The following is a 15020-nucleotide window of genomic DNA, read 5'->3' on the forward strand; positions in this document are numbered from 1 at the left end:
AAACGTTTTAATGCGGTTCAGCCGGCAAGAAATATTGAAAGGGAAACATTGTTAGCTTCCATATCATATTAATAAGAATACATTTTAGAGCTTATGCCCAAAAATCCCCATTTTATTTGCCCTGAAGAATCTCATGGCGAGGGATGAACAGGGAGGTGGATGCAAATAAAGCTGATCTGGGAGAAAGTGGCGGAAGGTAAACGTGAAAGGGATTTGGATTTTTTGGAGAAAAAGGACAGGGTAGAGAAATTTTTTTTGCAAATTCCGGAGGGGAGTAAATAAATCAACATCGAAAGGCTGCAGTTACTTCTCCTGATACCCACACGATTTCCAATTTTTGCACAAACTTTCTGGCCGATCGGAAAGGAAAACAAACACTTCCGGCAAATGCGAAGATTTTTAAGACGTGAAGATAATATTAGAAAAAAACATTTACGTGGAGTTGTACTAATGGAATACGTTGGATTCGAGAAAGGAAAACGAAAAAAAATAAAATAATGACAACCCAGAAAGAATGGGTGAGGGAGGGGGGGGGTAAGTTTGCTGAGTGAAACAAGCGCAAGACGGGAATGGGAGACGCGGGATGCAATCACAGATTGTAGTAAATTAGAAAAAGTGGTAGAATGAGTAATGTAAGTTCAGCAAGAAGAAAGTAGAGGAAACAAGCATTTTTCCTGTCATCTGACAGTTTTCAGGTCGTATGAAATTTCAATGAATTTATTAATTTATTCATTTTACCTGTGGTAATGAAAATGACTGAATTAAAACCTGAGGTCCATTTTTCAACGTGATAGTATTCTCTTCAGCACAGAAAACTAATGTTTTTTATGGAATCCTTTGTGGAAACAAAGGGTGTTAATGTGCCATTGGTAATTTTATAGATGAAAAGTGCAATCGAGATATTTAAGCCGCCCTCTTACTATCGAACGGAATAACTAAGGGGAATTTTCAGAATTCAATAACAACTTAAGTTATTAAATAAATTCGATCAGGGAAATGTGGTGGAGAGAGAAATTTCATAGCCATTGAAATGTAAAGGCAAGACCCCAAAAGAAGCGGAAGGAATGCCAGGAGGTAAAATAAGAAAAAAGATAATAAATATGAACTAGGACAGGAAATTAATTAAAGAAATCCCCTGAAATACGGGAAAAGGAAGAGAAGCTATATACGCGGATGAATTTATATTAGGTCCAGGAGTACTAGTAAGTCAGGTAAAATTCTACTTAAGTAAATGAAGTCAGTTGGAATGACTGCAGGGGAAATTCCTCAAGGGCTTCGGAGAATGACTGAGGGGAGGATTTTCGGAACATTTAAGTTCTAAAAAATTCACTAGAGAATTTCATGAGACCAATTTTAATTCCCATTCCAAGAAAAGCAAACCCAAAAAAACACGAAGAGTAAAGGATCATGTTACTCTCTTTTGTGCGGTGCAAGGCGAGTCATCAACAGAAGAAAGAGGAACAGGATAAACGAAATCTGAGGAAAAGTTCACTTTTGATCCAGGGCGTGTTTTTAGAGAAATGCATGCTTTATATAGGAAATTATTGTAGTCAAGTGATTATAACCCAAATCAAAAAGGAATCCTGGACGAACGTCAAAGTCGTGGTGAAGCAGACCAAAGATATGACGAATCTTACACTAGTTAAGTGGCTATGGGCGAAGTCTCATAGAAAATTTTGGGCCTCAAAAAGGGGGAAGTGAAAAGGGGGAAGTGAAAAGGGTAGTGGTCTAGAAGAAAAGGCATTGAGGTTGACTGAACATTTTTTCAGTACATTAGTTACGTCGTTCGGCCCATCTGCGTTTACTGCAATACCCATCGACAAATCGATACGAATGATGCGGCTATTCGACCACGACGAAGGGGGGAATGTTGTCCGGAAAGTAGAGGCATTACTCACCGAAATCAAATACCCAGAGCTCCGAGCAGGACCCTCGGAGGTCCTGGTAGCCCCCGTAGAGGAGCATGGCCCCGCGATGCACGAGGGCCGTGTGGCCCCGTCTCCCTCGCGGCACGCTCACGCCCTTCTGCGACCGGATCTTCCGCCAAGAGTTCGCCTGGGAGAAGAGAGTGAATAAAGAAACTGACTTGACTGATATGGGGCAAGAAGTCTCAAAGACAATGGCACACGAATAAATAATTGACATAAAATTATTCACTAATTCATAGAATACCATTATACTTGCAGGTAACTTAAAAAATAATTAATTAATTAATTAACTTATTATTTCACCTTGCTATTTTAAAATGGTAAAATTATCATCATATGGCTTTCACAATAGATGTCTTTGAAATTAAAATAGATAAGAGTAATTTATAATATAAACATTTAAACACATCAACCTTAAACTGATTGAAGATTTATTATTTATTTATAAGGTTATCTACCGGTTAAGGTAGGTTTTTGGATGGACACACCTTCCAAATAAATATTTTGTGACTCCTAGCAAAACACAATCCAGCAACCTACTCCACATCTGGTCCCTCTTTATCTCTGATTACTTCCTTCCTCCCTTCATCCCCTCCAACATCCCTATCCTGTCCTGCCCCTTCCTCGTTTGCCTAACATTCTCCCCTCTATCACAGTCTTCAACATCCCACTGCCGCTCAACACCCCTTTCATCCACTTTTCCTTCCTCCATAGGATTGCTCCCAACAAACTCCTCTCTTCGCCCACCATACTAAGTACTTCCTCATTTGTTTTCTTCTCTGTCCATTTCACCTTCTCCATTCTTCTCTACGCACACATCTCAAAAGCCTCCAATATATAATAATTTATTTATTATTATTAGGCAATCTACCGGTTAAGGTAGGTTTTTGGATGGACACAGCTACTAAATAAATTTTTTGTGACTCCTAACAAAACACAAAATCCAGCATCCTACTCTACATTAGGTCCCTCTTCATCTCTGAGTACTTTCTTTCTCCCTTCATCCCGTACAACATCCTTATCCTGTGCCTTCTCTTTCCTCGTTTACCTAACATTCTCCCCTCCATTACAGTCTTCAACATCCCACTGCCGCTCAACACCCCTTTCATCCACTTTTCCTTCCTCCATAGTATTTCACCCAACAAACCCCTCTCTTCGCCCACTATATCAAGTACTTCCTCGTTTGTTTTCTTCTCTGCCCATTTCACCTTCTCCATTCTTCTCCAAACCCACATTTCAAAAGCCTCCAGTCTACGTCTATCCTCCTGCTTCAATGACCACGTTTCCACGCCGTACATAGCTACACCTTTGTTTCATTAATATTGATTCTTAGGTCCATATCTGTCCCACTGAATTTCCAATTCACTCAGCAATGCTTGAAACCCCTTAGCTGACTGACAAACTAAAGCTTGGTTATCAGCAAACCTAACTGATTTTACAAATTCCCCGCCCACTTTCATTCCTACCTCCAGTTCTTCCCATGCCTCTTTAATCATTTCCTCTGCATACAGGTTGAACAACAACGGTGATAATGGGCAACCCTGCCTTACACCTTTTCCTAACACTGCCCATCCGGACTCCCCGTTCCCCACCCGCACCTGAGCAGTCTGAGACATGTACAGGTTGCGGATTAGCCTCCTTTCCCTCCAATCTGAAATATACCCATTAGTTTTTCCCAATTCACTCTATCAAACGCTTTTTCGAAATCTACGAAACAGGCAAACACCTCCTGGTTGTGTTCTATATTCCTCTCGATTAATAATCTCATTACTGCAATGGCATCAGGCGTACCTCTCCCCTTCCTAAACCCAAACTGATCATCCCCTAAGTAATCATTTGCCCTACTCTCTATTCTTTTGTTTATTATCCTGAGAACAACTTTAGCTCCGTGGGATGTCAAACTTATCGTCCTGTAGTCCTCACGTTATGTAGCCTTTACCTTTTTCTGAATAGGAACTAAAACTAATCTCACAAAGTCTTACGGCCAGATTCCTTCCTCATAGATACTGCGAATGAGCCCATATAGCCTCTTCCTCTCACGTATTCCTAAACATTTCAATAGTTCCGCGGGAATGTTATCCACCCCCACGGCCTTATTTAGTTTTACCTCCCTTATGATCCTGAGAACAACTTTAGCTGCGTGGGATATCAAACTTATCATCCTGTAGTCCTCACATGCTCACATGCTGATAGGAGATATCCGAAAATTTAATATTTTACGGTAATGAGATCCACAAATTAGACGAGAAGGCAAGAAAAGATACGCGAAATAACTTGCAACTGACAATGCTGAGTCAGGAGCCTACGATTACGAGTGTATCGTTACCTTTGTATTTTATTACAGGGGAGAACTGGTGCCCCGCTTTGAGTCATGACAACAAGTGAAGTGAAAACAAATATTTCCCATCAAAATGAAGCGTTTTAGCCGACTCATTCAGATGCTTTACAGCGGTCAACTGCTATTAAACGACAGCCATTACTTAGGCCGGTGTGGTACGCTAGCGGTTGGAGTGTTGGTATACTAGCCGGTTAATCTCGGGTTCAATTCCATGGTCATTACTGATAGAACAAAGGATATTCCGAGTCATATAATTGTCTGGATGCTAGAACTTCGTGAAAACCGATTGGGACCACAGGAAAAATAAATCTATCCCTCTACTCAAGAGTGAAAATTTCAATCACCCAAAATCTTAGTTACATGTGCTATCCCCTGTCAAAATATCAAAAGCTAACCCTAAAGCTGATTATTGACGTCAGCAGTCAATAGAAGTACAGGATGGCAGCAAAAATGAACGGAAAAGTACAAATGGCACCAAGATAACTTCATCTGTAACGACAATCATCACCAAGAGTAGAGAAAAAGACTTCTTTCGAATTTTATGATTTTTTCTAATTCATAAAAAATTCTAATTCTAATGAATATTCACTACCCAAAATTATAATGAGTAAGGGTAGCACGCAGGAACACATCCGCTCATTAAAGCAAACAAGATATACACAGCTGAATAACACCAGGAGAAAGAAATTTTGAGGGGACAAGCTACTCACAGAATAAAAAAAAATAGAAGGATCTAAGCTGAAACGTTTTACCTGGGCAGCGCACTTCTCTATCAAAGTAAGGTACGGATGGAAGATGTGGCAGGGAAAAAGGATTGAAATCAATGGAAATAGTGAGCTAGGCTGATGAAACCCGAATATATGGACATTATTCAAATAACGAAGCGGTTCTGTGAAGATTAGGTGAAGAGAAAAGCTTCAGAAAATATTGATTAGGTGACCACATCAGAGATATTTGGGGATGGCTGAATACAGTTACTGAAAGATAAGGAAACGAAAAGAAAATATGAAGCGAAGGAGCATGAAGACGTGAAGAGATTAAACTATTCTATGAGTAAGTGAAATATTTACAGAGGAGAACAACGATTACGTTACTGAGGTCACTGCAAAGTATTAAGAATATTGAATAGAAAATTTAGAAGAGCTTCGTCAAATCGTAGAATAGATAATCAACGATGACACTCCCTAAGGGAAAACCTCTGGGCCGAACTTTGTACATAGTAATCAATTAATGGATATGAAACTGTATTATATCTGAAAATAACAGAAATCAACAACAAATTAACCTACGATTTCGAAAAGAATTTTGATTTATTAGAATAACATTAGCATTTTTTGCAAGGGAGATAAATAATTTACCAATGAGACTTGGAATTAAAATTATATAATAATTGGCATATAAATGGAACGATATTACTAGGTTATAATTTTCCGTTCGTACTCGTATTACTGAAAGTGCGAATATGAAGTGAGCTTATACCCAATATACTAGAGAGGAGCTTATTGATCACTTAATTTTCATAAAAAATTTCTAAATCCTTCGGACACCAAAGCAGATTACAAATTCACTCTTAACGACCAAGTTAGAATGATAAACAGATATGATGATCGATAGAATTTGCGAATGGACGTCGTCTCAGCGTTCTTTCTTGTCCACATGGCTAGGTTATCTCGCATTATGCCACTCTCCAATAAACACCTACCACCCATTCGAAAACACCTAAGAACCCCTCCACCGAACCCATCCACATCCTAAAAATACCTTCAACGCCTTCGCTCCCTTTTTTCCCGAGAAGGGCCTTGAGTTACACTACCAGATGCTCTCCTTCCCTCCGCTGAGAGAGAGAGACAGAGCACGCCTGAGAGAGATAAGGAGAGATAGAAAGAGAGAGATAGGGGAGGGAATTAGAAGGAAAAAAAGGAGCGACGAATTTTCCGCTGAGGTCACCCGAAAAAATTGAGTAAAGGTCGCGCGGCGTGGAAAACATAAAATTAAGGAAGAGAAACGAGGGAGACACCCGAGTGGGTTAGGGGGGGAGAGGAGGGGGGGAGAGATTTCATCTCCTCTCATTTTTTTCTTAGCGTTCGACCTCCTTTTTTTTCCTCCCGACCCCCTCCCACCTCCAACCACCACCTTCTTCGGAAAAATTCCCTCCTCCGGCCGCGAATCACGGGAGAGGGCGGTTATAATTTTTCATCATCAGATTTCTTGGAAGCCTCTCCCAGGCTCGCCAAAATCTACTAGGAGGAGGAAAGGTAGAATATAGGGAGTGACAACGGGGGTGGAAAGAACATTCGTAGTGTAGCAAGGTACGGGCAGGGGGGATTATATTAGTCCGCGCATTCTATTGGTGGTTGGCGCTATAATCAAGGATGGACCTTGTCCCTGGAAATGTGCATGCACCTAAACTATGCACTGAGTCTTCTTTCCGCTGGTAGCCGATATTTCCCCTATGAGGACCATCGCTTCATCCTAACTGAGTATAGTACTTACGATGGAACATAAGCCCTATACTGAATTATCTTATCCTTTAGTGCTAGTCGTTTTTAGCGTCAATCATATTTACAACTCCACTTGTATGTTAGAATTCTAACACTCTGGAAAGTGGAGACTTAATGCGATGCAATCATTATATCGAGGATAAAATTGAATGAGGATTTAGTACTCCAGCATATGTTAAAATGATAACCATTTTCAGGATAAATTCAACAACTACTCCAGTTTCCACTGTAATTAGTACCTATATATATATATATATATATATATATATATATATATATATATATTTATAGAGTCTCTCTTGAAGAAGGCCCCTGAGAGGGCCGAAAGCTCGAACAATTTACCGTGTAAGTGTTCTTTTATATGTGTCTACTCTTTTCTATTTGTGTTATGTTGTGTCAGCCCATTATATATACATATATATATTTAACGGGTGACATGGGGAAGAAAATAAAGAAATACTTTAGCCACAGTTTTATTTAATCGTTCGTCTTCATTTCTTTTTGATACTTAATATTGCTGCGTGTCATAGCACAGGTTTATATTTAGAACGTTTAATGATGGAAGATTAATACAGCGAAGAAAGTTAATTAAGACGCATCGCATGGAGCCAAAAAGCGCATACTTACGATGCCATGCAGCATAATCGAAAGGATAAATAAAGAACATATTTAATCTAAGAACGAATACCAGGAAAATGATAAACTGTGGAGAGACAAAAATATGGATCTGGGAAATTTAAGCTCTACGGCCTCGTAAAATAACAAATTAAAGGAAACCTCTTGGAGCCATAATAAGTTAGCACCACACGTCCCACAAAGAACACTAAATTTGTTGTGATGGTTTGTGGGAAGAGAAATTCCACGACAGTAGACGACCAGACATCTCAACCAGAATAACTTTCTATAGTAGTTTTCGGAAATGTTGCAAGTGCCTATTTTCCTTCAGTTCGCTGAGGAGGGCCACGTTATGGCCGAAAAACACGTATCCGAGGCACACCCTTGTCTTTTCCTGTTTGTTGTTATCTCTTGTCGTTGATCAATTTGAGTAATATTCTCCAAGTAGTTGGGCCCTTTTCGAATGTTTGAGTGAGCGTTTTCTTGAGTGCTTGCGAGTGTATCAGCTCTGCGGTTGTCTCTCCGTTATTCCCTTAAACAGTCACGGATATTGTGTATGTGCTCATAAACCCAGGTATCCTTAACGTAGTTCCTTTAACCTAGTAAAGGATCCCATTTGGGTTGAGTGTGCGTGTCTGTGGTTGGTTACTGGTGAGGAAGTAACATTACCGAAAACTATTACAGAAGGTTTTCTGGTTGAGAGGTTGTAGTCGTCCACTATCGTGGAATTTCTCTTCTCACAAAGCATCACAACAAATTTAGTGTTCTTTGCGGGACGAGTGGTTCAAAATTATTACAGCTATAGGAGTTTTCCTTCACTTTGTCAAAAATATGAATGTATAGGGCAGAAGGATGGCTAGATTGGAAAGGGAATTTGACCAATCACACCAAACTAAGTCATTGTAACTCGCGAAATAACTATCGTAAATAAATAGTAAATTGAAATTTTAAGATGCATCAAGCATGACATAATATTTGGCCAAGAATATAATAACTATGTGGGGTATGAAATATCTGAAAGTGGCGATTAGCGATTTAAAATTAATATCAATAATTAACATGAATAATTTAATGAGATGGAGATCCTGTGCTGCGATGGCAAATAATCTGATGTAATGGCGGAAAGAAACATGTGAGCGGAAAATTGTCGAACCAAAACAATGTAGAAACGAGAGAAAACATGAAGCCTGTATTTTTAATTGGTAAAAGCATCATTCATTAAAACTAAAGACCTGTCACGTAGTAATTCTTAATAAAACGGAGACAGGAGGGGGTAATGTCGCAGGTGGAGCATTCGGCTACCGATCAAAGGCCCCTGGTTTTTTACCGTTGACTTTATACATCGCCAGTCTCACTCAAGCTTTGTGCTTGATCAGGTTTCGAGTTCTCTTTGGGAAACCCCAATACACATATGGAAGTAAAACTGCTCCCCTCTTTCCTCAGGTGTGAATTTCACGCGCCGTATTAGACTTAGAACTAAGTGATCTTCTCGCTGCCAAAACCAGCATTCGGGCTAAATGCTGTGGTTAGAAAAGCTGCAATGACACATGAAAACTTGTTACAGGAAACTGGATGGCCAAACAGTTTCAAAGATCTGGCCAAGAAAGTTACGATAAAATTGGGGTTGGTGAACCGGGAGATAATTACGAAAAAGGCCACAGTCATGGGGTGGCGAGAATTATAATAGTACCGAAATTATTTATTTAATTATTTATTTAATTATTTATTTAATTATTTATTTACTTTTGGAAGCGTATGGAGTGTGCTCAGGAGCTTAAGAACATACAAGAGGATGAGCCAAGTTGGATTCGTTTTCCAAGAAAATCTGTCTGCTCGGGAGAAAGGTGCAGGAGAGGGGATGAGGGCGGGGGTGAGTGGAGAAGACGCCGGAAAGAGCAACAAAAAGTGCCGCGAGCGAGGCGCACGCTGAAAGGCTTCTCTCGAGCCATTCCGCCGACGCCTGCTCTCCATTGAGCGAAGACTGAGAGGGATTGAAGAGAGGAGCCACACACATTTCGGTCACTTCATCGTAGAGGCAGGGTGTTTGCGGGGGGAGGGAGCATGGGGAGGGGGTCACAAAAGGAACGGCATGTCATCTTCTCAACAAATAGAAGAAAGAAAAATAAAGGGCGCCCTTACGTAAAGCTCCTCTCCAGAGGAGCGGTAACAGCGCTTTATCGCGTCGGGAAAGCAGGTCAGATAGGGAACCCCATTTTTTCAGGGAACATCCAGGCGATAAAAATGACACTCGCCTGGTGGAGAGAGAAAAAAAAATTAAAAGATATTTCAAAGGAAATTACAGTTTTCTCGGATAACAAAAAACACTCGAGCTGCGTCCTTCTACGAAGTGTTTCCCGAGTGTTCCGCACTTTAAATTCCTCGTGGGTTCACCAGGGTAAATAAGGGACGAGTTTGTAACCTGGAGGAGCGGAGGAGTTTCAAGCGAGATTAATATTACAATAAATCTCACACGATTGCTGTTCATGTTAACTTGATAACTTTAACAAATAAAACTCTGGGAGAGCAACAACGTTATTTTCACCGCAAATCAATGACAGTTGTTGAGAGTTTGCACAAGCACATAACCGGTTTAATTCATACGCAATGCATCTATAGCACGCTTATACTTCTCGGGCAGGTTACAATTGCTGTGAAAAACAAAATGAAAGAAATAATTACCCTGAGAATATACTTTCATAATGATACGCCACGAAATGGGTATCACTGAAATATACTTAACTTGCAGGGGTGTCGAGTGGGGGTGTATGGCTGAGATAAGGGAAATTTAAATTAATCTCAGCACGCGAGAATTTGAAGGAAATTAAAAAATGTAATGACAGCTGCCCAAATATCGTTCCGTTATGTTGCCTATCCCATCTGTTATCATTAATTTTCAATTTGGTTTCCATGGTATTCATAATTGGCTATGCTTCATTGCATCTAGGCTGAATATTTATTCATTGGGGAAATTGACTGTTGGGGAAAGGCATGAGATTCGGCAGGCAGAGAACACTAAAAATTGGGAATATATCGTTAAAACGATGATATGGAATCTGTCAATCCTCTTTACCTCCCATCGTGACGGAAATAAAAATTAAATAAATCGACGGGTTAGTTATATAAAAATATAATGAGGTTTATAAAATAACGCCTACGTGAGAGTCATCAGGTATAGTAAAATTTGTCAGAATACTTTTCCAAAAAAATATATTCTCATAACCAGAAGTCTGCAGGCAGTCAGCGAAGCGGCCAAAATCGGAAAAGGGTGAAAACGTTCATTAGGTTGGCGTTCAAGGACTGAACAGGAAAATTGCCCTTCCAGAGCAACTAAAAAATTTCGTAGCCCAAGTTCCTGCCAACCACTGAATGCCAACATGACGAACGTTTTCACCTTTCCCCGATTCTTGGAAGGCCGATGACGGCTTGCATACTTTTGGTAATCATACGTAGTACACTAACTGCTGGCGGAGAGACCGCACTCCTTAAAATACATTTTATGAAAACAACCATTCCACATCAATCGTGACACTTCTGCCAATTTGTGAGATTTATCTCATCAAATCCTCAACTTTTCGGGGGTGGGGAGAATGTTAACGAACCGTAGACGTCCAATTATTGACCCCTAGGACTGGCTACTTGTAGTTGTCCCCGCGAGGGATTTCGAGGTTTTAAACCATCAAACGTGTTCTCTCCACCCCTCTCGCCCAACCGACAAGTACCAATTCTCTCTGCCAATTCCGATTCCCTGCTTTTAAAACCCTTGTCCCGTCATCGTCGCTCCAGCGTGCATCCATCGCCAGGCACCCTCGCCAGGCGCCCTCGCCGCCCCCCTTAACTCCCCCTTCCGGGATTTAAACCCTTTCATTCCAGAAGTTTCCACCACTCCCCCATCCTCCCCTCACCCCCACCGCTCTTGGAACCCACGAATCAAACTGTACTCTTGTCGCACCCACGCTTTACCCCTTCCTCTCTCTCTAGCCCTGTCGTCCGTGACCAGACCCCTACCTCTCCCGTTCATTCCACTGAGCAGACTACCCCATTCTCCCTCCTCTTTCCCTCCCTGAAAAGCTCCTTTCTCGCCCTCAGTCCGCTTATCGCTGCCACATGCCTTCCCCCTCTTCGGAGAAGCCCTCGGCCGCCGCGGCGTGAAATGGCGATAGCCAGGGTATTTGGTGATGTGAAAATTTTCATCACCGTCTCTCGCAGACTTGAGTTCTCTTGATGAATTTGCATTCACAATGAAAATAAATGATAAAATGGGTGGGTAACCAATGATGATCAGTGTAAGCAAATTGCAAGGCAGTGTACGCACCGTGCATTCCAAATGGAACTTATGTACTGAGCGGGATGTGTCCTTTTTGGTAGTTTTTGATCGAGGCCCTTCCACTCACATATTTGAAAAGGTCGGATGGATGGCTGATTTTTTAATGGAAAAAAGAACATGTAAATAATTTTTAGCAGAACCCATGTTGGACCAAGAACTAAATGCTCGCAGGTTACTTGTAAATAAAATTCTGCAATTAGATATGAGGCAAGCAATTAAAACATTTCGACACGATGCAGAAAGCATTAATCATGGAATATAAACGACTAAACACGACATAGCAATCTAAATGGAAAAATTTAGTCTTTCTCCTTTTGCATTGTTAATGAACTGTCACTTGGACTTAATGCATTCGATAGAAGATGAATGTGAAAAAACAGCATACATCTTGTACAACCGGAATATGCATTGGCAAAAAACTAATTTGGCACAAATGATATTTAAAGAATTTATTTGAACTAATCCTCCTTTGAAATACCAACTCCTCACCGCGAGATTTAATTAAATTCTAACATTTGCGAATTAACTGGAATGAAATAGCTGCTACAGCTCGTGAAGTCCTGCCGGAAAATATCGAAGGGACCCCATACAAAACCTCGGCTTTCCGACTCCCGACATCAATGTGCGTCTCTCAACTCTTCCCTACAATTGATTCACGTCAAAACCAAACGACCCTGCTTTCCCTGATTCCACGCTGTCTCAATTGGAGGAATATTTTTCGGGAGAGACAAGGGAGTGGGTACAGAAAGAGAGGGACAGGGAAGAGCGAGGCCCTTTCCCCGTCACAATACTCTCCAATCCCCCTCCTCTCCCTCTCTGACGAAACTCCTCTCTCTCTCTGCAAACTGTTCCACTCCCTCAAAACCTCCCTTCGGTACAGACCCGACGAAACTCCGCGATCATTCCCTATGAGTAACTCGCCGTGTACGACGGACTCTTATCGATCTCTATGTACCCTCCTTCCTCTCTGAATTTCCCTCCGCGGCATCAAAGAGGCCACCGAACTATCGTGCCCCCTTCTCCCCCGTGCCCGACGTTTATTTAATTCCCCAAAGGTAAAGAAGGGAAAGAGGAATAGGTAGAAAAAGTGCTCCGCGAACCGCTGCTGCAATATCCCTTTGAACTTTCGCTCCGCGTCGGGAGAAAATAATTTCCCGGGGGCCGGTGACTTCAACGCTTACGTTTTTGCCAAAATGCATCAACCGTCCGCATCCGTCATCTTTTTTTCAAACAAATTAAACTTAGATGGGATTTTAAAGCGGAGAAGTTGCTGGTACAGTGCGGTATGCGGCTGTCACATCCGCAGCCGCTCAATGAGATGGACGAGAGAGAGAGAGAGAGGAAAGGGGAGAGGGTTTTACCTTCACCCGGTAGCGAAACACTTCGGTAAAGATTCCGCAGTGCGGAGTCCTCATATAAGGACGATCGAACTGGGCTTATTTGGAGGGTTGCTTTAGTCTACATCGATAACGTTGAACTCGGTGATTGTTGTTCGCTGATGGGTGGATATTTGATCCTTATTGATCCAGGAAAGTACACACCTCAACCAAAATACGACGAACTTTGCAACCGAAATATAGTTAACTTGAAAAAATTTTGGCACCATCGTGTCAATTCCATCTCCTTTTAGGCTGTATGCATTTTTCGAGGCACAACATAATAAATCGTGTCGTGGGACTAAAGCAATAAGTTTAAATTATAATAAAGCGATAGAGAATTAAAAAAATGGGAATGATATAATATATGACATAAAAAATACACCAATTTTTCCACCTTTAGCATTTTAAAAATAGGTAAAATATATACACTACGAAACAAATTAAAAGAAACGATAAAATTTTCTGCAGATTTACGATGGAAATGTTGAACGCTATAATTTTCTGGAAAGGAGATACGCAGGTCAAGGTTAAACGAAAGTAAGAAACCCAACTTTTATATTTTCTGATAGAATTAAGAACGAGAGTAAAAAATGAAATAAGAATACTTTACTGCACTGGAGAGCAAAAACACCTTTTCCATTACAATCTAAATATAAAACTGTTACAACCACTGATGATCTATGATCACTGATAGTTGCCACAATTAACAGCCAACTCATTTCATCGCTCATTTGAATGGAAAAGCAAACCAATTTTTGAGAAGCCCGACAGGTTAGAGGAAAGCAACTCTTTAGAAAATTGTATATCCAAACACGAGTGATGAGATGGCGAAAAGAAGGAAGGGGAAAGATTGCGGAAGGATCACGGCGAAAAAACAGCCAGCGGAAGATATGCTTGGAGTCGTCTGTCGCAATCTTGGAAGGGGGAGAGCATTTGGTGACTGAATGAGTGGCATTATTACCGATTCAGGACCACGGAGGACCCATCCATCTCGAGGCCCACAGATGTATTGAGAAGGGAGGAGGGAGAGAGACGGAGAACGACGCCCTTCGCCGTTATGCAGTTCCACCCCCACGTCCGCATAGACATGCACCCAGGCCTACCACCCTGCCGTGTCGGGGAACGCGTAGGCCAGGGGGGGAGGGGTTACCACCTTCCATTCCAGGCTTTCTCTTTTGTAAAAAGAAAACACCCATTCCGACAGTCCCTAGGGGACTCCCCTTCCCACGCCGCACGTAAAATCTCCCCTAGTTCCATCTCCCACCATCGGAAGACTCCCCCCTACAAGTAACCCTCCCGCTCACCCTTTCTGCACAGTGTAACCCCTCTGCCCCAAAACCACCCCCCAACCCGTCACCCCGTCGGCACTTCCCTTTCCTACAACCCAAGGACCCCATTCTCCACACACCCCCTATCCCCTGTCTACGCAAGGACCACCCTCTTTCGCTCCTAGGTATGGGGAGGGGGTTATAGTTTCCCCACGCCCTCCCCCGCCTACATTGCGACCCCATCCCAAAATAAACTCTCTCCGGGCCCTTTCCTCCCCTAGCCTCCCTCGAGGCGGAGACTGCAACCATGACAACGCGTCGGCATCTCGGAAATAGGGAGGCGGCGAGAGGGTGAGTGGTTCTGGGTGGGGGGGCTGAAACTCTCCGTGGGTGCGGAGTTGGGGCGCTGGGGTGAGGGGAGGAACGGGAGAAAATGAGTAGCCGGGGGGTGGTGGTGGTGAAGAGGGGATGGTGGAAATGGGCCGGGAGGGGGTGATGTGGTGAGGAGATGAATGGGGTGGGGGGAGGGAGATGGCTCCATCGAGGCAGAGGGGAGGGTGGGGGAGAGAGTTACAGGGGTGGTAGGCTCGACTGTGAATACCACGAAAAGGGGTCGATGGGGAAGGGGATTGGGATGGTTGGGGCGGGGAGTGAGAGAGAGATAGGG

The 15020-nt window shown here is 42.2% G+C and overlaps 1 protein-coding gene across 1 annotated transcript in view; it reads right to left on the reverse strand.

The window, feature by feature from the left end:
- The window catches only part of LOC139691921 (uncharacterized), a 390242-nt gene that overhangs the window by 49798 nt on the left and 325424 nt on the right, over positions 1-15020 (reverse strand). The window contains exon 3 of the mRNA XM_071589869.1: positions 1899-2055. Coding sequence (XP_071445970.1) covers positions 1899-2055 — 157 coding nt within the window. The remainder of the gene's footprint in view (positions 1-1898; positions 2056-15020) is intronic.

The sequence above is a fragment of the Hetaerina americana genome, unplaced genomic scaffold (assembly GCF_022747635.1).
Source record: "Hetaerina americana unplaced genomic scaffold, ioHetAmer1.1.p SCAF_4, whole genome shotgun sequence".
Classification (NCBI taxonomy): Eukaryota; Metazoa; Arthropoda; class Insecta; order Odonata; family Calopterygidae; genus Hetaerina; species Hetaerina americana.